The following is a 23,760-nucleotide window of genomic DNA, read 5'->3' as shown; positions in this document are numbered from 1 at the left end:
CAGACAGGCCGGTCTGCTCAGTTACTGGGATTTTCGCGCACAACCATTTCTAGGGTTTACAAAGAATGGTGTGAAAAGGGAAATCCATCCAGTATGCGGCAGTCCTGTGGGCTAAAAATGCCTTGTTGATGCTAGAGGTCAGAGGAGAATGGGCCGACTGATTCAAGCTGATAAAAGAGCAACTTTGACTGAAATAACCACTCGTTACAACCGAGGTATGCAGAAAAGCATTTGTGAAGCCACAACATGCACAACCTTGAGGCGGATGGGCTACAACAGCAGAAGTCCCCACCGGGTACCACTCATCTCCACTACAAATAGGAAAAAGAGGCTACAATTTGCACGAGCTCACCAAAATTGGACAGTTGAAGACTGGAAAAATGTTGCCTGGTCTGATGAGTCTCGATTTCTGTTGAGACATTCAAACGGTAGAGTCAGAATTTGGCGTAAACAGAATGAGAACATGGATCCATCATGCCTTGTTACCACTGTGCAGGCTGGTGGTGGTGGTGTAATGGTGTGGGGGATATTTTCTTGGCACACTTTAGGCCCCTTAGTGCCAATTGGGCATCATTTAAATGCCACGGGCTACCTGAGCATTGTTTCTGACCATGTCCATCCCTTCATGACCACCATGTACCCATCCTCTGATGGCTACTTCCAGCAGTATAATGCACCATGTCACAAAGCTCGAATCATTTCAAATTGGTTTCTTGAACATGATAATGAGTTCACTGTACTAAAATGGCCCCCACAGTCACCAGATCTCAACCCAATAGAGCATCTTTGGGATGTGGTGGAACGGGAGCTTCGTGCCCTGGATGTGCATCCCACAAATCTCCATCAACTGCAAGATGCTATCCTATCAATATGGGCCAACATTTCTAAAGAATGCTTTCAGCACCTTGTTGAATCAATGCCACGTAGAATTAAGGCAGTTCTGAAGGCGAAAGGGGTGAAACACTGTATTAGTATGGTGTTCCTAAAAATCCTTTAGGTGAGTGTATATTATTTGCTGTTATTTGCAATAGTTGTTGGCCAAATTCATTTTCCAGTATCAGTCGTCATTTCAGGCCATAGGATATCAAAGAAGTCTAATTTAATAACTAGAAAATGAACCCATAGATGGCAAACTAGATAGAAGATTAATGTAAGAACAGTTTTGTTTGCATTTACATACACAAAAAGATATGTAGACAAATATTGCCATTAACTGCATTTTTGTGCTTATTTACCAAAGGTAAATAAAGCTTACTTGCTTTCTCTACAGATACTACAAGGTGATCACATTCGTAGCAGAGATGAGCAGATTAGATTTTGGCAGTGTATGTTGACAATGTACTTGTAACTCAGACAGTTAATTCAGCCACCTGTGGTGAAGTCCACATGGCAGTTGTGTAATGCAAACTTTGTAAATCTATTTGGGATATCTCAGCATAAATTAACTATACAGACAAAAAACAAAAAAAATATTAAAATGTTAGTTTTTCTTGGTAAGCACTGAATGGAGGTGTTCAGTAAATGACAAACTAAAAGCTGCTCCTCTATCCCACAGCCAATGTTTTATTATTTTATTCACATGAATACATTTTGTAAACCACTACCATTATCCTCAATATTACTGAGCTTTCAACTACATTGTGAAGTCAGTATGCAGAGTCTTCCCTCAGACTTTGCTAGTAGAAAATGGGGCATTCATTGTTAGCACATGTATGGCTCGGTTTAGTGGAATCATAGAGAAAACTCTATAGCCTTTTTTGGGGAATAATTCTAACACCATGAATGAATGAAACAAAAAAGTTAATCATTGACAAAACTAAATGAGTGTCCTGCAATTATACTCTTAAAGTAATGTTTCATATTATGCATATCTTAAACATTTAATTAAAGTATACAATTTCCTTTGAGCCCCTCATATTTAGAACACTATTTTATAGGTCTTTACAAAGCAGTTGATGATAATACAGTCATACATAAAATGAAGCAGTGCATTGAATGTACAGTACATAGATCATATGTAAATCTAGACTTTATAGTAAAGCCAACAGAGGCATTCAAAATATAAATGCTTTAAAATGAAGTATCATGAAATTTAGTGGTTTGGTGCATATCAGAGCTTCTCTGAAGGCACATTTAGAATAAAAGTTATATAGTGCCTTCTGGTGAGGATAGCTTTCCTTTCATCTTTTTTATGTTATTTCCTGTTTGCCAGATTTATTATGTCAGTTGCACCAGTCTTTAAGAAAGTGTTTCATTTAGATATTATGTGACAATCATTTTTGTAGTCTGTTAATTGCTTCTCCTTTCAACTGCAGGATGGCAGAGCAGCCTCGGCTGTGGCAGTCTGTGCCTTCCTCTGTTTTTGTCGCCTCTTCACTACAGCTGAAGCAGCAGTCTACATGTTTAGTATGAAGCGGTGTCCCCCTGGTATTTGGCCATCTCACAAAAGGTAAGTAATGCTAAATTATTTTATTTTTGAAAAGCAACAGTCCTAAGTTTCCTTGGGGTTGATGGACATAGAGTTTAATAATATTGATTGAAATGTTTGATTTTTTTATTTAAATTGTTATTACTGTAGTCAGAATTATATGGTTGAAATTGTGAAGCCACTTTTATATGTTTAGTTGAAATTCATAATGATTATACTGCTAGAAATCTGTAATCATTATCAGCTATTAAGTGTCATACAGGAGCAACAGTGGTATTCACTTTAATATGCCAAATTCAATATCTAAATTTTGCAATCATTTCTGCACTTTGACTATCCCTTTGTCTCTCTCTCTTTCTCTTTCTCTCATAATTCCATTACTTCTTTCATGGCTGTTATTCCATCCCACACCTTTGCATTCGTGGAACTATGTCTACTGGCACATATGCCAATATGAAGGCTGCAGAGAAATGAACATAATGAAAGTATCAATTTAAGTTATTTCTTTTACGTTCCACACAGTAGTTAGTCATGATGAATCTTATTATCCCAATAGAAGAAATGTATTTGGTCATATGCACTAAAACTGAACAATACAATTTCAGACATTAATAAAGTAGCATTTTCAGTAACCACGTTTTGTTCCAAGACTTTAGCCATGCAGATAAATTCTTTACAGATATAGATATATAGGTATAGATAAACATATACTGTACACGCCTATAAACATATACACGCACACAGAGTATGGACAAATTTTTTTTTCAGAAAATTTAAGGCTTAGCAAAAATGCATCTATTATTCATATACTTTCATTCTGTTCAGTTAATGTTTATTTAGTGTAAAAAGTTCACAGGTAAATGGTAAAAGGTTTTATGTAATATGACCTTACTATCGGCTTCTTTTAGTTTTAATTACACTTAAGCATTAGTAAAATGGTTATTTGTGTCTGTGCAATGTGGCATATTAAGGGCCTGTGGTATGCAGACAAAATTGCTTGTGGATATGGTGAATTTCAATTACTGAAGTATGCAATATGAAGAGAAATGCGTCTCACTTACACCAACTCGGACCATTCCTATTTGAAGTTATTTCAGTAGACCACACAGCAGAAATAAATAACTACCTTATTGATACTTTGTATGCATTATTAAGACCAAAGACTGTAAAGGTCTTGTTACATAACATACCAGCATTTTTGCAATACCAAAATTGATGTATTTCCCAAATCAATTGTGCATGTTTTTTGCAAAAGTTTTCATATTATATATATTATATATTCATATTTCCAATTGTGAAAAAACCTGATCTTGACCCTGCCGTTCTTTCCAATCTTCGTCCAATCTCCAAACTACCTTTCTTGTCAAAAATACTAGAAAAAGTAGTTTATGAGCAATTAACTCATCACCTACAGGACCATCAGGTAATGGATCTTTTTCAGTCAGGCTTTAGGCCCCAACACAGCACAGAAACCGCGCATTTACGTGTCCTAAATGACGTCCTTTTGGCATTGGACTCAGGACTCCACGTGGTTATGGTTCTTCTCGACTTATCTGCTGCTTTCGACACAATCGACCACGACATCATGATCTCCCGACTCGAATCCTGGGCTGGTGTATCTGGCTTAGCCCTCGACTGGTTCAGGTCATATTTCTGCAACAGGACTCTCTAGAGTCATGCTAGACGATTTTTCATCTGAACCAATCCCACTCCCATGTGGGGTCCCCCAGGGTTCCATTTTAGGGCCACTACTTTTTTCAATCTACATCCTGCCTTTAGGTGCAATTTTTAGAAAACATGCAATTTCATATCACCTATATGCTGACAACTGCCAAATTTATTTCTCCCTCAAGCCAACTGACTCCACCAAACCTCTAATCGACTGCCTAGCTGACATTAAGGACTGGCTGGCTGTAAACTTCCTTCACCTGAACGATTCAAAAACCGAGGTCATTGTTTTTAGTCCCGACTGCAAACAGGCTCCACTCCTTGGCCTCGTTTCTCTTCCCATTCCAGTAACTTCGTCTGTCTCCAATCTTGGAATGAAAATGGATACGTTCCTGAAAATAAATGCTCAAGTCAACAGCACAGTAAAATCCTGCTTTTTCCATCTAAGGTGAATCGCCAAACTCAAGCCTATTCTGTCTAACCACCTCCTGGAATCAGTAATCCATGCATTCATTACGTCCCGGTTTCACTACTCTAATTCCTGCCTTTTTGGTATCAGTAAAGCCACTCTTTCTAGACTCCAACTGGCTCAAAATGCGGCTGCAAGGCTTCTAACTGGAAGTAGCAGAATCCAACACATTTCACCGATTTTAAAAACCCTACACTGGCTGCCGGTTAGATTCAGAATCGATTTTAAGATTCTCCTCCTCACCTATAAGGCATTAAACGGTCTAGCCCCCGCCTATTTGAGTGTCTTGCTCCATTGTCACAATCTCCCTCATGTTCTTAGATCTGCAGATCAGCTGCTCCTAACCGTTCCCAAGGCACGTTTTAAAGCTCGTGGTGAAAGGGCTTTCTCCGTCTGTGCACCCAGGCTCTCGAACTCCCTGCCCTTAGTGGTTAGGCAAGCCGCTTCAGTTGCCACATTCAAATCTCGCCTAAAAACGCACTTCTTCACATTGGCTTTTAATTCTTAACCTGTTTCATTTTCCACTTGCCTTTTGCTATTTTCTCTATTTTATTTGGTCCCCTGACCTGTTTTAGTATCTCTGTTTTAATTCTCTCTTAATGTTTGTTTTTAATATTTTGCTTTTAGTCCTGCTTGTTGTAACTGTACAGCGCTTCGGTCAGTTGTAATGCTGTGTTTTTAAGCGCTCAACAAATAAATATGGTATGGTATATTAAGAAATGTTTAATCTTTTTTATATTTTCTGTACTTTGGCCAGTTGTAGCAAATATTTCAGTAGGAATTTGTGTTTCCTTTTGAAGGGTGAAACTTTAAAATAGATAATAATTTTGTGCACTTGAAATGCCTATAGTCTTCCAGATGTGGCAGAAGGTTACACAGTAAATACTGTATACACATCTTTGGGTTTCATTTGTAAAAATGGAAATATCAGATTCTAAAACACCTAAGAGCATAGTATCCGCATATTAAAAAATGTGTTTGTTCGAGATGACACTGTAATGAGTACTTTATGTAAATGCAGACTGCAGCTCAGGGAGTTATTCAATATTAATAGCTTTATGTGATGAAATATAACAATTAAACATTACTTTATTGCTATGCTGCCAATAAACATAATATAAGCAAAAATAGGTTTGACCTTATTTAAAAGACCTGTTACCTTCTTAACCAGCAACTATAGCTGTATAATAAAACAAAAGCCTGGCTAGGCTGTGTGCTTCCTCATTGTGTTAAGGACTGTTGTTTAGTATGAGTAACAGTATCCTCAGTGCCGTTTTCTGCTTGACAAACATCAGTATATGGTTTTAAAATGATTTACACTTGCAAGATAGTGATTCAGAACATCTGCCCAAAATATTTCATTGATGCTAAGATAAAGTCAATAGCTGTAAATTAGTTATGTCTTGATTATTTATTCATCTTAACATGTACCATTCTTTTTAATACAAAGTCTTCTCCCAATTAACCACTGAGACAGACTATTACAGTTGTTCATATTAGACATGTATTTAAATTATTGAGGTAACTTGTAAAGTGAAGTTTATCAACAGGGATTATCTAATTACTCTAGTATTCAATTTAATCCTGAAAATACAAAAATAAGTTTAATGCATTTGTTTACATCATATTTTGTTTTATGTGAATTATGTTTTGTTAAACTACACTGCCCCGAGTCATACTTGCTTAGAATTTAAATTGTAAATTTAATTTTGATTAATATACACTCCTAGTCTTTGATGGCTCTATATAAAACCTAATGTTTCATAAAAGAGTAAATATGATATACATATTTTTTATCTTAACTTCCAAAAAGGGTAAAACAGGTTCATGTTTTTGCCTGTCTTTTAATCATAGGTATATAGAGTACATGTGTGATATGATGGCAGAAGAACCCATAATACCTCACACCAAACCTATCCTCATCAAATCAATCATATTGACACCAGTGCCCTTGTTTAACAAGCAGCGCAATGGCTGTAGGCCTTTCTGTGAAGTATATGCTGGGGACCAACGTGTTGTCAGTACCTCCCAAGAGTACGACAAAATGAGGTAATGTTTTATTAGCCTTCATATTTATTTAGCAGTCCTTATAGACTGGACAGTTTATTGAAATATTCTGTAATAACTTTAAAGAACATTTGTAAAAAAAATCTGTAATACTTACATTTCTGAGTAAAAAAGATGTTATGATGTGTATTATGTTTGGTCTATCTTATGCGACAAAGTATTGCTTAGAAAAATTGATTCAGGTTGTTAATGAATGTCTTCTTCATAAGTCTCTCACTTCCCTTTCAAGCCATATATGCTGGTAAATAACATTAAACACAAATAAATCTAAGGAAAAATATCATCAATTCAGGAATGTTCAGTTTACACTGGCAAAGAGTGTGGCCTAATGGCTAGTTTATAGACTGTAAACCGCAGGGCTACAGGGTTAATCACTACCTCAGACATAAGGTGTTCTTCTCTGTATGTTATTTAGTATATCATAGTAGCGTAAAGCAGGAAACAACCCTAAACAGGGCTCAAGTCCACCAAAGGGCTTATTCATACAAAAACCCGAATTTCCTCTAAGCCAATGAGGAATCTTCACTTAACCTAACACCTTTATTTCTGACAATGTGTGAGAAAACCCAGACTATCCTGAGAAAATCTGTGAGGCAGCAATACTGACCCCTGTCACAATGCCTCCATATTGCATGCTTCATGCATGACCTGAATTGTACAGAAAGTAACTGACAAATCAAGTCAAATGACATCTTTGAAATTAATTTTTAACAGAAATTTAAGCAATGATATGACATAGGAAATATAACACTATAAACAATGTTTTCTGACAGGATGCCCCATTATATTAGGTATAAGTTCAAAAGCAATAACTGTTTCTGATTATTTTTATTAATTGCAAAATTTGAAAAATAACAAAAATACACATTTGACTTTAGCTTTAATAGGTAGTCTCTCCTACTATTATTGCTTATTTATGCAGACTACTGTAAATCTGTATTTATTTGCATATCATATCTAATTACTCAAAACTGTTAGTTGAGAAAAAGTCACTTTTATTTTAATGTAAAACATTTTCACTAATGTTATTAGAGATAGATTACAAAATATATTATGCTAACTATTTTTTACTTAGTACATTTAAATCAGCACAACCCAAATGTTATTATTTAAAGATATACTGTGTGCTATAAATAATTTATAAATGTCCATTAATTCCTGATTCTAATCATTTCAAGGTGGTTACTTTATAACTTTTCCTGTCTCATAGACTATAGCTACCCACAACCCAAACTAACTAGAAAAACAATGGAAATGCATTATTAAATTGATATTCAATAGTTTTTAAAAGAAAAGTGAAGTTTATACGTTCTAACACCATCAACATTGTGTAGCATTATATACATAAAATTGTATATAATCTGAGAGTATGTAATTTTTTGCTCCAGTTTTGGTATTTATCAGTCACTCACTAGCAAGTTCTTACTAGATCTATAATTTGCATAACAGTGCCATGTAATAGAGTGCATGCCAAGCAGGACCCATACTTGAAAATGACAACCAACACAAGTGCCGGAAGAGCTTTGTCAAATTCTAATACGGTTACATTACCTTCTTGTTTGAACTATGCCTGAAAAAAATGAGAGGACTGGTTCAATGACTAGAGAACTCCTACTGACGTTTATATGCAGTAGAGTTCTTATATAAGATTAGGGCACTAAGGGCATGTGGCACTTTCAGTGGGAGAATGAGGTCAGGAGTTTAGGGACACCTAGGCCTGCCATAGGAACTGTGTTGGGATAGCTTTAGAACATTCATAAGGTGTCCCTTGCCAGGAAAATAATTTCAGGCATATCCCTAGAGATTTCCCCATAATAGGGTTGTTTAGGTCTCATCTTGCCAATTGCCCATTTGAGCCCTGAGTCAGGAGAAGATTTAGGACAAAGAATGATATGATGGAAAAGCTGTGTAGCCAGTGGAAAGAGTAGAAGAGAGAAATCTAATTTCTTGAGGCATTGATACTTTGGAATGGTAACTAGTGTACTGTATTAGTATAATGTGTGTGTGTGTGTGTGTATATGTATATATACTGTATATATAAAATTAAAGGAAGACTTTGAAAACACATCAGATCTCAATGGGAAAAAGAAATCCTCCTGGATATCTATACTGATATAGACTGGGTAATGTGTTAGGAACGAAAGGATGCCACATCGTTTGATGGAAATGAAAATGATCAACCTACAGAGCCCTGAATTCAAAGACGCCCCAAAAATCAGAGTGAAAAAATTATGTGGCAGGCTAGTCCATTTTGCCAAAATTTAATTGCAGCAACTCAAAATTGTACGCAGCACTTTGTATGGCCCCTGTGTTCTTATATACATGCCTGACAACATCGGTGCATGCTTCTAATGAGATGACAGATGGTGTTGTGGGGGATCTCCTCCCAGATCTGGACCAGGGCATCACTGAGCTCCTGGACAGTCTGAGGTGCAACCTGGTGGCATTGGATGGACCAAAACATAATGTCCCAGAGGTGTTCTATTGGATTTAGGTCAGGAAAGTGTAGTGGCCAGTCAATGGTATCAATTCCTTCATCCTCCAGGAACTGCCTGCATACTCTCACCACATGAGGCCAGGAATTGTCGTGCACCAGGAGCCACTGTACCAGCATAGGGTCTGACAATGGGTCCAAGGATTTCATCCTGATACCTAATGGCAGCCAAGGTGCCTTTGTCAAGCCTGTAGCGGTCTGTGTGACCCTCCATGGATATGCCTCCCCAGACAATCATTAACTCACCACCAAACTGCTCATGCTGAATGATCTTACAGGCAGCATAATGTTCTCCATGGCTTCTCCAGACCCTTTCACACGTGAACAAAATTGTTGGTACCCTTCAGTCAATGAAAGAAAAACTCAAAATGGTCACAGAAATAACTTTAATCTGACAAAAGTAATAATAAATAAAAATTCTATGAAATTTAACTAATAAAAGTCAGACATTGCTTTTCAACCATGCTTCAACAGCATTAATAAAAAAAAAAAACTCATATATATATATAATTTTTTTTTTTTTTATATATATTGTGGTAGATTGGGGGCATTCTCGCTCCCTTGAACCCCTGTCCACGACTCTAGACACCAGGTAAAAGTCCAAATATTGACTTTATTTTCTTGCCACAGTGCACAAAGCACACTCTCCACCACTATGCTCATAACACACACACAATAATCTCAATAAACCAATCCTCCAGCTCCCAGACGCGTTGCCACCCTTCCACTCAGCTCAGCTCGCCGTCTGGGAGCTCCCACAGGCCTTTTATATCTCCTGACCCGGAAGTGTTCCCAATCCCCAGTCCATGTGATTCTCAATCACTTCCGTGTCAGGTAAAAGCTCTTCTCTTCAACCCGGAAGCCCGTTGCTCTTCCTATGATGAACTTCCGGGTCATAGGGCACGAAGAAGTCCTCGGTCCTCCCTGCAGCTCCCTCTTGTGGCCCCCATGGCATCCAGCAGGGATGTGCATAAAAACCACATTGTCCATGATGCCCTGGTGGTCTTCTGGGGCCCTCCATGCTGCAAGGAGGGCTCCACCTGGCGGCTTGGGGGTATTGGCCGGGATAAATGGCCGGCCATCCTCCACTAATATATATATATATAAAGACTGAAGAGGAGACAGCACAAAGGTTTGGGGTTTTCCGGCCCCGTATATTGTAGATGATCCTCAATAAAAAATGAAAAAACTTGGTCAAATTATAAACAAAACAGTTCATAAGCGAGACGCCGAATCGTGGCGTCGGCGGCTATTTTATGGAGGAGGAGCCAGAAGTGGAGGAATGCTGGGAAGGAACCGTGAGGGAGGGTGGGATCGATGACGTCAGGAAAAGATGGAGGAGGAAGGGCAGAAGTAACGCAGTGCGGGCAAACCCGGCTTATGGTGGCGGAGCGTATTTTTTCCTATGAGAAAGCAGAGGGAGAAAGTTAGTACCCCGCCATTCCCTGCCGGCGAATGTCTTCCCAGTTGTGTTAAGATCCTTCCGAGGTCTTCCACTTGCGCGTGCGTGACTATATATTATAGAGTGGTACCTCTGTTCATGACTGTAATTCGTTCCAAATCTTTGGACGCGACCCAAACATACTTTTCCCATAAGATTGTATGTAAATACAATTAATCAGTTCCAGACCGTACGAACTGTATGTAAATATGTATTTTTTAAGCACAAAAATATACCATAGCACGCACAGTGTAATCGTAAACTAAATGTAAAAACATTGAATAACACTGAAAAAACCTTGAACAACAGAGAAAACTAACATTGTAAGAGTTACTAGACCCTTACGAACCGCTCACTGTAAGCACTTTTTTTTTTATGAGTTTTAAGCACAGAGGAAAAAAAATTAAATGCCACTTCTCTTGCGAAACTTTTCAAACCATCCTCTACTGACTTTAAATTCCTCACCTTCGCCATTCGAAGAAGGATTTTTTTTTCAGCAAATCACCATGAATCTTCCTGGCTTTCTCGCATATGATCGCCTCACCCTGCAAGGTGCTTCTCGTTCAACCACACTAGCAACAGTTTTTCCACCTCTTCCTGCATTTGAGGCCTCTGCATGGTTAACATTGTAACTCCTTTTGCAACATCAGCTGCTTTGTTAGGCCCTGTACACGCAAACAAAAGAAAATGGAAAACAGAGAATGGGAAATCATTGGCGCTTACGAACGCATGTAGGGAAACTGGCTGCCAGTGTTTTTGTTTGCCACCATTGCGTGTGGTCATGAACAGATGCTAAATTTTGGAAAACTTTTTGATCATAACCCGATTTGTACATGTTCGGAAACATTCGTGACCAGAGGTTCTACTGTGTGTGTATGTGTGTGTATATATATATATATATATATATATATATATATATATATATATATATATATATATATATATATATATATATATATATATATATTTATATACATATATATATATATATATAGAGATAGAGAGAGAGAGAGAGAGAGAGAGAGAGAGAGAGAGAGAGAGAGAGAGAATTTTTATTCGAACTTCAGACATTTGTGCGGTATGCAATTGACAATTTCTGTTTTAATATAAACTTAGAGATTTTCAATAAAAAATAGTTTATGTAAGCATTTTTAGTTTGTGGTATTTGTAGGTGTTTAAAGTAAACTATACTAGTGTAAGTCAAGAATCTGCAAGCATCATTTACTATGTCTGAAGATCTAAAATGTAGCGAATAATTGTCTTAAAATACACTTTTCTACTTCAGATAGAGAGTCCAACCACAGGTAATTGCATGACATTCTGTCCAGGAATGCACAAAACATACTATACAGTATATAAAGATAAAAATAGGTGAACTAATTCCATACTTCAAATGCAAAAAATTTAGAAAGAGAGAGTTATAAATGTTGTGATATATTCATTATTGTCTCAACAGCTAAAACATATTCTATAATGTATTTATTTTGTACATGATTGCAAACATTTGAAAATACTTGTAAAAATGGTATCATTTTAAATTTACCTGGGGCTATATACACATTTATCAGTGTGTGCTTGTTTCAAAGTTATGGCTTTGAAGTTGTTGTTTACCTTTGATTTGCTCTTAAGTCCACATTGATTTTGTAAATGAAGACCTTTATCCCTCACAAGAAGTTAATCTTATGTTCAATATTTTAAAGGGAGTTTAAAATAGAAGATGGCAAAGCAGAGATACCCTTGGGAAACACAGTTCAAGGGGACATTCTGATCATCATTTATCATGCCAGATCAACTTTAGGAGGGAGATTGCAAGCTAAGGTATAGCAAACATTATGTTCTTCAAATTGACGGCTTTTCAGTTTTTTAATCTAGTTTAGCAGCTTGGTCATCTTTTAGAAGAAGTGCTTTAAAAAAAAAAATAAAAGCTTTATTGTATGCTTTTGGGCTGTGATCTGTCTGTTTCCCCTTAACTTTTCCATTTGTGGCTTCATTAACAGATGGCTTCAATGAAGATGTTCCAGATCCAGTTCCATACTGGATTTGTGCCGAGAAATGCCACTACAGTAAAATTTGCAAAGTAGGTGTCTTCAATTTTAAATTAACACTTTACGCATTTTCTTTTCATTGCTGGACACATTATTTTATGTTTAAATGACATTAATTGCTATTTTTCCCTTTAACTATCATTAATAGCCATATCTATAACTTTAATTTTTTATGTAACAGCTGTTCCTGATTTTAATTCCATATTCCAGTGTGAGCTCAAAGTAATTTACAGGCATTGCTGCTAGAAAATTTGCATTTCCTTATTATAGGTCTTAAACTGTTACGTTTTTATTATGATGTCCTTCTTCATTCAGAACTAGCCTTTGCCTTACTGAAACAAATTCTCATATTAGCATATTGTTTAGAAGAATTTAAGCATACTATGCCTAAAAGAAATAAAGTATAATATAAGAAATATTTAGGAGATTCAGAGTCTAGTTTTGACTCAAAATTATTTTATTTCAGTAATTCACTAGTTAAAGCACTATTTCTCAACCACCAAAAGTGATCTGGGAGCTGATGCTGGTGGGTTGTTCTTAATCCTCCAACCTTTGATTAACATTCACCATGGGTGAACTCACTCTGGCAATCGCACATTTCATTCAACAAGGGGGAACCTTTAGTGGGTCACAAAGACACTTAGAGAAAAAGTAGGTCACGACACTGGAAAGTATGAGAAACACTGATTTAAAGGACTGTAATAGGGGCTCACAAGTGTTCCAGATGAAGGGTGGGATTCTTAGTCTTATACATAAAGCCACCTCAGGATTAAGCACTTATGGTTATCTTTCAGTTACCTCATAGATAATAGGAGTGTGCTTACACTATGCTGGATGTAGTTTATATGCTACAGAACAGAAATTTTGCATTTAAACAGTATTGTCATCTACATCCATCTTTAACCTGCTTGATGGCTGTTCAAGTTAAATTATATATTATACGTTTACTTCAAAATAAATGCAGAGTACTGGTAAAATGAAAAAAATATATTTGACTTAACTTCACTCTCTTTATTTATTGCAACTAGTCTGCTTAACAGCATGTCTTTAAACTATGAAGAACCTGTACTTCACTTGGTGAACATTTGCAACCTCAAGGAGATGGTCCGGCCTCTAATATCCCAGAAATAATCATGTGACCACAGTGCAGTAAAACTGCAAGTGTACATGGTATGTCATGGTAGGGTCATACCTCTACAGATAGTAGTGGGAGCTCTAGCTAGTGGTTGTTTGACTCAGGAATAATGTTCACATTTTAATAGGAATTAGGAGAAATTGAGATATTATTAAGCAAAGCTGCTAGGGAGGGGTGAAGGCAAGGAAAACACAAAGTGCTTAATCAAGAGACATTTGAAATGAATTCATGCTTCTCACTAGACCTAAAAGTATTTGTAAGGTGTAGGTGTCTTGTACTGTTTTTCATGTTCTGATACCACACCAGAATACTCCAGAGTTTACTTTTTGTTTGCCAGTAGCTGGGATTAGCCTTTAAATCATACTGAGTGCTCACTTCTGGGACGTTCACACAGACACTGCCAAGGTTAGAATTAGGCTGGACAGCACTCTTAAACTCAGACCTGCCCAAATAAGTCTCCATGACATCTTCAGAATGCTTGCCTTTTGAACAGCTGGGTACTTCTCCTTCAACTTGCCAGCCTGGAGGTTCCAGTAATGTACTGCCAGTTTTCCATAACCTGATATTTGTTTCTGAGCAGAAATTTGAAGTTTATCAGGGCAGAGTGCATGAGTAGGTTCTTACACCTAGTAATTTCCATTACCCATAAAACAAGTACAGAAATGTGATATGGTCAAACGATCCATTGTTCTCCATTTTCTTTACAAGTGGGCATATCTAAAGATGACATTAGACTTAGGTCTTGAATGATTCATTGTATGCCAGCACACCTTTTTTAAGCATGTTTTTAGCACACTAACTACATTAAAAGGTGTAGTTGATAGTAATTTCTCCCTGATGAGTATTTATCTTCAACCATGTTACTTATTGTTTTATTCTTATAGGAATCAAGCCTTGCAGTACTCTTATCATTAATTGCAGTATTTTTAATTTTCATTCCTTTATATTGAATATGTGGCTCAATTTATAAGTTTAATATTCATATAAATGTCATAGATTACATGTTCATTTTTTACAATATTGGTAGGCTTTTATCTTTTTCTTAATAGTTTAGATATATAATAAATAATATAATGAAACAATTTTTTATATATAAACTTCCCTTTTTAACTATGCTTCAATGTGAAGCACTGATTTTTTTTCCCCTTGCATTTTCTGCAAGTATGTTTAAGGACACATAATAAACACAGAACTATACAGAAATACATGGATTAGATGACTTTATGATCTTTCTTTAGTACTAGGGTGTTTTACTGTGTTAGCCATTATGAATGTAGAGAAAAGCCAAGCAAAATGACACCTTTTATTGGTTAACTAAAAACATTACAATATGCAAGCTTTTGCGGCAACTCGGGCCCCTTCTTGGTGTCATTTTGCTTGGCTGATCTTTCTTTAAAAAGGAAAAAGTGTCTCTTTGCTTTACATTTTGAACATTTATGGAGATAGATATGTTATGTGTATTCTTTTGTAGATATGACCTGGATGCCTGTGACATCCAAGAGAAGTATCCTGATTTATTTCAGGTCAATTTAGAAGTGGAGGTAGAGCCTCGTGATCGCCACAGCAGCAGATCATTACCCTGGGAAAACTTCCCTACAAAGGGACTCAACCCAAAAATCTTATTCTCTAGCCGAGAGGAACAGCAAGAAGTTTTAGCTAAATTTGGTAAGCCTATAATTAATTTATATTTTATTATTAATTTATATTTGGTTGGCCAGAAATTTAGCAAATAACAGGGTAAGTTATTTAGTTGAATTTTTTTATGATAAAATCCATTAAGAATAGTCTTGTGGACTGAACTTAATCAATTTCAGGTTGCTATTTAATTACAATTGCAATTGTGCCAGGCGGTAAGCCAGCAGGTAATGACAAATTTTAAATTTTTACAGAAATTAATGCATTTAAAAACAAGTAATGTTTAATCATTGCTTCCCTTTTAAAAATCTGACACAGGCATATCAAAAATGTATTAAAAAAACAACAAAAAGCTATAACTGAACAGAATCTGAAGTAGTAGCAATACTTTTTTCCCCACTTTTGAAATAAAAAAACAAACATTTTGCTCACATCTCAAAGTGCATAAAATGAAAAGAAAAAAATGCACTGTATTAGCAATTACATTTGTTTCCCTTTTGAAATATGAGACCCTCCCACTATTTAAAGGGGTGGTCATGACAGGCAAGGGATTTTTTTTTTTTACATGGAACTTAACTATTTTATTCACACGTTTCTAATCACTGCCATGACAGAGGTTAAATTTGAGTTCCACAACGCCTTTCCTGTTGAATTTTTTTTTCCCCAGAGGCTGCACGTATGGAGTGAAAGTGGATTAGTACATTTATTTTTAAATGTCTTTGTACAGAATTGTTGGATGTCAAGTAATTAATCATTAATTATAATTACTACTATTATTTTTACTAAATCATTTTCCAGGTTTCTTTGTTGACGAGTTCCCGTAGAAGAATTTATTAGTAACAGAACATATTGTGCGCACGCCAAAACGACTGAAGTAATAACTAACGAAGTGCAATTTTTCGATAACATTTTAACAACGTTTACTGTCTGCTGTTGAACACTGAGCACCCTGGTAAAATGACAATAATACACTTTCAACCTTAAAACGCAGACTTCATCACATCGCTGTGTATGATGAAACACATGTTTACTGATGGACAGCCAGTATTTTGCATGGAGTATGCGTCAATCAAAAGACAAACAGCATGCAAAGATGCACAAACACAAGGAGATCGGTGACAATCACACATTAGTGTGCCTGCACGAAGTCAGAAGGGACAACTGAATTCCACGGGGCAAAGATATCTTCGTAACAAAGGACCTTTATGATGAGCAGAGGAATTTCAAATGTTTTATATGCTTACTTTTTGTTTTGATGACCGGTTGCATCATGTCCAGCCTCTCGTTGAAATTCAGCTGTCCCCTCAGGAGACCCGTGTACTTAGAAATATTTTCCCGCACGCATCTCCAACTCTGATGTCATTTTCACCACGACTCCCTCACACCCATCGCGGGATATGAAACAACCATCATGCAGCGCAGGGATATGCTAGGGGAGCCCATACTGACACATATGTTAACAGCACATACGCTCAATAATATATATAGTGATAAAGAAGAGTCTTCACAAAATAGAAAAAGGTTTGGGGATCGTCCCCATATATTGTCGTCCAGACAATTGAAATAAAGAAGTGATTCAGAATGACTTTGCAGTACAAAATGAATGAAACACTGTAGACAAGATGGCGTTTATATAGCAGAATGTATGATGGGAGAGGAAATGGTTGGCGGGAACACGGGAACAGCGTCATCAGGACTAAACAGAAGTAATGGATTGTGGAACCGGAAGTGACGTCATTGCGGCCATTTTGAAGCCGGAAATGGAGAGGGTTTATTTTTCTTCCAGTTTTCTGCAGGTAGAAAGAGATTCAGGTAAGTACCACGTGATATTCCCTTGTCTCACGAGATTTCACTCACCTTTAGGCTCTTTGACTGCCTCCAACTCGCACATGTGTGACAATATATATATATATATATATATATATACTAGCAGAATACCCGCGCTTTGCAGCGGAGAAGTAGTGTGTTAAAGAAGTTATGAAAAAGAAAAGCAAACATTTTAAAAATAACGTAAGATGATTGTTAATGTAATTGTTTTGTCATTGATATGAGTGTTGCTGGCATATATATATATATATATATATATATATATATATATATATATATATACACACAGACACATATATAAACATATATATACATATAAACATACATATATATACATATACATATATATACACATACTGTATATATACACACACATATATATACATACTGTATATACAACATATACATATCTACATATATACTGTATATACACATATATATACAAATCTACATATATATATCTACATATATATATATTAGGGGTGGGACTCGATTAAAAAAATTAATCCAATTAATTAGAGGCTGTGTAAGAATTAATCTTGATTAATCGTATGTAATCGCACACGAATTTGCCCCAAATCGCAAATGTTTTTTTTTATTTAAAACGGTTTTAGTGGGCTTACAGAATCAAATAATAGACATGGACATGAATATTGTAAACTGAAGCTGTTTTAATTTCTGAAAAAAAGCTTTAAACTGCATTTGAATTCAAAACAGAAACAAAAATATCATCCCTGGTTAAAATTGGGCAGACTTAAAAATAAAGTGGTAGTTTAAGTACTTTAAGTACATTTTCAGAATAGTATTGTCTTTAAATAATAATAACCAAAATTTCACCATAAAGTGCAGTTTTCTTCTTAAAAAATAAGTCAGAAACATAAAAGGTAATTTGACCAGCTTACTCTTTAAACTCTGAGTAACATTAGCCAAAATTATTTTGTACATTAGGCTAAAACAGTGTGATCATTGAACATTTTGTAATTAGATGTATTTAGAATTACTAACGGTCACGGAAGTCCAATGATCCCCAGTAAGAGCCACAAAGTCCGCTTTCTGTAATGCATCTAATTTTGCTTGCTTTTCAGTGTGCACAAAACCATGCTTTTATCAAGGCTTCGCTCGGGAAGTCGAAATGATCAGTCGTAGGAACGCTTTATTCCGACTCTAACATTTTTGTAGCTGTGATGTGTGCATCAGTGTAATGGATGTACCAGGAAATCATGCATTGACAAAAGTTCCCGTTTGCTTGGAATTGAAAGTGTGATTAAATCGTTATTTTTAACGCGTTATGGAGTACATGCATCAAGCTTCTCAGCTGTGCTTGTGCTAAGAAAGGGAAAATTTTAAAAATAGCGTAACATGATTCTGTTAACCTAATATTTTTCATACGTCCCAAACCAAGGAGATGCAAGGTAAAATGAATCGGGTAGCGCGTACATAGTCAGTACATCCCTCTCGGGAATCAACCTCGAATGTCGGCGTTAGAGGCTTAAGACTCTACAATTAGCCACAGCGTGGCTTGTCTATGCTAAAGTATGTATTGTAGATCGGGTATATATATACATTTATATATATACCCGTATCGCAGTGGAGAAGTAGAAGTTATGAAAAGAAAAGGGAACATTTTAAAAATAACGTAACATGATTGTCAATATACAGTAATTGTTTTGTGAGTGTTATTGAATGTTGCTGTCATCAAGGATTTGATTATCATTATTTCTTTCAATCAGGCTCGTATTTGTAGGATGTGTTCAAGTTACATTCCGTGTTTGTCAATCGTTGTAAAGATAAGAGGTTTCATTCATCGATTAGTTCCTTACTGCATCAATAAACAGCTCGTCTTCCTTTTATCTGTGATGTGACAAACTGCATGCACGGTTTTTTTTTTACACTGTCTTCCTTTAGCAGGACATTCACTTTTTCCACCGTGTGCTTTGTTTCCGCAGTAGCTGCACTTATGAATATGATTCTATGTATAAGACGCTTCATATTTTTTTGCTGCCTTCTCAATTGTGTAATTCGGTTTTGTTCAGCACTCTTTGGAACTGTTGCTTTTGTCTGTGCACTGCGTCAGTTCACGTGAGCCGCTTGGTGTTCTTGCATCGAAGGTTCCCAGCTGTACTGGTGCCATCTCGTAATGTCAGCTAAGACCCGCACTTAAAACTTTCTCTCGCAGTTTCAATGAGTTTGTGCCAAACACCACCCTGACCATCTCATCTTCCTCTGCATAAGCACAGTCCTTCACCGTGAATATTTACCGGCAGTGTTTGTATTGGATTGCCGCTGATGGACGGCCTTATATGGGCAGGCACTAAATTACAAACGCTAGTGGTAGCCTATGAACTTAATTTAATATAAACTTACGGTTCACGCCGTGCTTTGTTTCCGCAGTAGCTGTACTTATGAATATGCTTGTATGCATCATTTGCTTCATAATGTTTTTCTGCCTTCTCAATTGTGAAATGGCGTTTTGTGCTCATCGCTGTTTGGAGTTCTTCCTTGTGCTCTACGTACTTACGTAGGAGGCGTGATGATGTCACACTCCACTCCCCCCCGCCATCTCCAACTCAAGACTCCATTACATTATATGGGGAAAAATAGCTTCCAGTTATGACCCTTATGCGTAGAATTTCGAAATGAAACCTGCCCAACTTTTGTAAGTAAGCTGTAAGGAATAAGCCTGCCAAATTTCAGCCTTCTACCTACACGGAAGTTGGAGAATTAGTGATGAGTCAGTGAGTGAGTGAGGGCTTTGCCTTTTATAGTATATATATATATATATATATATATATATATATATATATATATATATATATATATATATAATATAAAAAAGCTTTTTGCATCTGTTACAATATACTACTTTAAAGTTTCAATGACAATTCACCACTGGCAAACTTAGTAGAAATGATATTAGTCATACCTATTTTTGGTTGCATTTGTGATCATTTTAGTTGAAGTCTGGAGCCCTGGCGGGAGCACGGGCTGGGCCACTCAGAGGTTGCTCATGGGCCGCCATTTAAATCGGCCTGTTCTAGGGTTTACTGATAATTCTGTTGCTTGCTGTTTGGGCTCACCACCTATGGGAGGGGCCAAGGAGGTTGGGTGCATTGTGAGTTGGGTGGTGGCGAGGCGGGACCTTGGCGGTCTGATCCTCGGCTACAGAAACTGGCTCTTGGGACGTGGAATGTCACCTCTCTGAAGGGAAGGAGCCTGAGCTAGTGCACGAGGTCGAGAGGTTCCGGCTAGATATAGTTGGACTCACCTCGACGCACAGCTTGGACTCTGGAACCAATCTCCTTGAGAGGGGCTGGACTCTCTACCACTCTGGAGTTGCCCCGTGAGAGGCGCCGAGCAGGTGTGGGCATACTTATTGCCCCGACTGGAGCTTGTGCATTGGGGTTTACCCCGGTGGGCGAGAGGGTGGCCTCCCTCCGCCTTTGGGTGGGGGGAAGGGTCCTGACTGTTGTTTGTGCGTATGCACGAACAGCAGTTTGGAGTATCCACCCTTTTGGAGTCTCTGGAGGGGGTGCTAGAGGGCATACCTTCTGGGGATTCCCTCGTTTTGCTGGGAGACTTCAATGCTCAAGTGAGACCTGGAAGGGCGTGATTGGGAGGAATGGCCCCGATCTGAACCCGAGCGGTGTTTTGTTATTGGACTTCTGTGCTCGTCACGGATTGTCCATAACGAACACCACGTTCAAGCATAAGGGTGTTCATATGTGCATTTGGCACCAGGACACCCTATGCCTCAGGTCGATGATCGACTTTGTGGTCGTGGTCGTCGGACTTGCGCCATATGTCTTGGACACTCGGGTGAAGAGAGGGGCGGAGCTGTCAACTGATCACCACCTGGTGGTGAGTTGGCTTCATGGTGGGGAAGATGCGGTCAGACCTGGTAGGCCCAAGCGTGTTGTGAGGGTCTGCTGGGTACGGCTGGCAGAGTCCCCTGTCAGAAGTAGCTTCAACTCCCACCTCCGGCAGAACTTCAACCATGTCCCGAGGGAGGTGGGGACATTGAGTCGAATGGGCCATGTTCCGTGCCTCTATTGTTGAGGGCTGACCGGAGCTGTGGCCGCAAGGTGGTCGGTGCCTGTCGTGGCGGCAATCCCGAACCCGTTGGTGGACACGGCGGTGAGGGATGCCGTCAAGCTGAAGAAGGAGTCCTATAGGACTTTTTTGTCCTGTGGGTCTCTGGAGGCAGCTGATAGGTACCGGCAGGCCAAGCGGAACAGCTTCGTTGTTGCTGAGGCAAAACTCGGGCATGGGAGGAGTTTGGAGAGGCCATGGAGAACGACTTTGGACGGCTTCGAGGAGATTCTGGTCCACCGTCCGGCGTCTCAGGAGGGAAGCAGTGCAGTGTCAACACCGTATATGGTGGGGATGGTGCGCTGCTGACCTCACTTCGGGCGTTAGGGTCGGTGGGGGGAGTACTTCGAAGACCTCCTCAATCCCACTAACATGCCTTCCAATGAGGAAGCAGAGCCTGGGGACTCTGAGGTGGGCTCTCCCATCTCTGGGACTGAAGTCACCGAGGTGGTCAAAAAACTCCTTGGTGGCAGGGCCCGGGGTGGATGAGATATGCCGGAGTTCCTTAAGGCTCTGGATGTTGTAGGACTGTCTTGGTTGACACGCCTCTGCAACATCGCATGGACATCGGGACAGTGCCTCTGGATTGGCAGACCGGGGTGGTGGTCCCCTCTTTAAAAGGGGACGGAGGGTGTGTTCCAACTATAGAGGGATCACACTCCTCAGCCTCCCTGGAAAAGTCTATTCGGGGGTTCTGGAGAGGAGGGTCCGTCGGATAGTCGAACCTCGGATTCAGGAGGAACAGTGTGGTTTTCGTCCTGGTCGCGGAACAGTGGACCAGCTCTTCACCCTTAGCAGAGTCCTGGAGGGTGCATGGGAGTTTGCCCGACCAGTCTACATGTGTTTTGTGGACTTGGAAAAGGCATTCACCTGTGTCCCTCGGGGAATCCTGTGGGGGGTGCTCCGGGAGTATGGGGTACCGGACCCCCTGATAAGAGCTGTTCGGTCTCTGTACAACCGGTGTCAGAGCTTGGTCCGCATTGCCGGCAGTAAGTCGAGCCCGTTTCCAGTGAGAGTTGGACTCTGCCAGGGCTGCCCTTTATCACCGATTCTGTTCATAGAATTTCAGGGTGTTGAAGGGGTCCAGTTTGGTGGACTCAGGATTGGGTCACTGCTTTTTGCAGATGATGTTGTCCTGTTTGCTTCATCAGGCCGTGATCTTCAGCTCTCTCTGGATCGGTTCGCAGCTGAGTGTGAAGCGGCTGGGATGAGAATCAGCACCTCCAAATCCGAGAGCATGGTCCTCAGCCGGAAAAGGGTGGAGTGCCCTCTCAGGGTTGGGGGAGAGATCCTGCCCCAAGTGGAGGAGTTCAAGTATCTCGGGGTCTTGTTCACGAGTGAGGGAAGAAAGGAGCGTGAGATCGACAGGCAGATCGGTGCGGCATCCGCAGTGATGCGGGCTCTGCATCGGTCTGTCGTGGTGAAAAAGGAGCTGAGCCGTAAGGCATGAGCTATGGGTAGTGACCGAAAGAACGAGATCGCGAATACAAGTGGCTGAAATGAGTTTCCTCTGCAGGGTGTCTGGGCTTTCCCTTAAAGATAAGGTGAGAAGCTCAGTCATCCGGGTGGGGCTCAGAGTAGAGCCGCTGCTCCTCCGCATCGAGAGGAGTCAGTTGAGGTGGCTCGGGCATCTGATCAGGATGCCTCCTGGATGCCTCCCTGGTGAGGTGTTCCGGGCACGTCCAACCGGGAGGAGGCCCGGGGAAGACCCAGGACACGCTGGAGGGACTACGTCTCCCGGCTGGCCTGGGAACGCATGGGATTCTCCGGAAGAGCTGGAAGAAGTGGCCGGGGAGAGGGAAGTCTGGGCCTCTCTGCTTAAGCTGCTGCCCCCGCGACCCGACCTCGGATAAGCGGAAGAGGATGGATGGATGGCTGTTTGTAGTAATGCGGTAAATCATTACACTGGCAAGCTGGGTTTTAAGGAATATAGTTGCGTGTTAGTATTCTGATGACAGCTTGACCTGACTGCAGGTAATTTTAGAATAGTTGTGCGGTAATCATTTATATAAAGTATATGGCAGGAATCAACCATAGTTGGTATTTTAGCATATCATAAGACATACATATGTACACTCCTACATTTGTGCATAGTGGCAATTTATATACTTTAGGTAGCTCAATATGCACATGTTTGGGAAATGGAAAAAAAACTCAGAGCACCGGGAATAAAACAATAATGGCAAAAATATATATATATAAAACTCCACTTCAGTTCTAAATTGTTTTAAACAAAAACTAGCATAGGTTGTAGAAGGACAACAAGCTGCCAAACAAACATGTTAGAAATTTTGGAACAGACAGTCAGCTAAGTATACCAAATTAAGACATATAATAAAGTTCACTTAACCTTTTAAAAAGCATCTGGTACATTTCTAGACCAAAGATTAATCATCCAGCTATGTGATATTGGCAATGTCAGTTAAATAGAAAATAGGAGTATGAATTTGTTATTGGGCAGG

The 23,760-nt window shown here is 39.0% G+C and overlaps 1 protein-coding gene across 1 annotated transcript in view; it reads left to right on the top strand.

The window, feature by feature from the left end:
- Positions 1–23,760, top strand: part of gak (cyclin G associated kinase) — a 137,176-nt gene that overhangs the window by 79,431 nt on the left and 33,985 nt on the right. Inside the window, exons 15-19 of the mRNA XM_039750796.1 lie at positions 2,316–2,449; positions 6,420–6,614; positions 12,268–12,385; positions 12,565–12,644; positions 15,219–15,412. Of these exons, the coding sequence (XP_039606730.1) occupies positions 2,316–2,449; positions 6,420–6,614; positions 12,268–12,385; positions 12,565–12,644; positions 15,219–15,412 (721 nt within the window). The remainder of the gene's footprint in view (positions 1–2,315; positions 2,450–6,419; positions 6,615–12,267; positions 12,386–12,564; positions 12,645–15,218; positions 15,413–23,760) is intronic.

This window comes from Polypterus senegalus, chromosome 4, assembly GCF_016835505.1.
Source record: "Polypterus senegalus isolate Bchr_013 chromosome 4, ASM1683550v1, whole genome shotgun sequence".
NCBI classification, from domain to species: Eukaryota; Metazoa; Chordata; class Cladistia; order Polypteriformes; family Polypteridae; genus Polypterus; species Polypterus senegalus.
The sequence above is the reverse complement of the archived record's forward strand: the minus strand, read 5'-3'. Positions and strand labels throughout refer to the sequence as shown.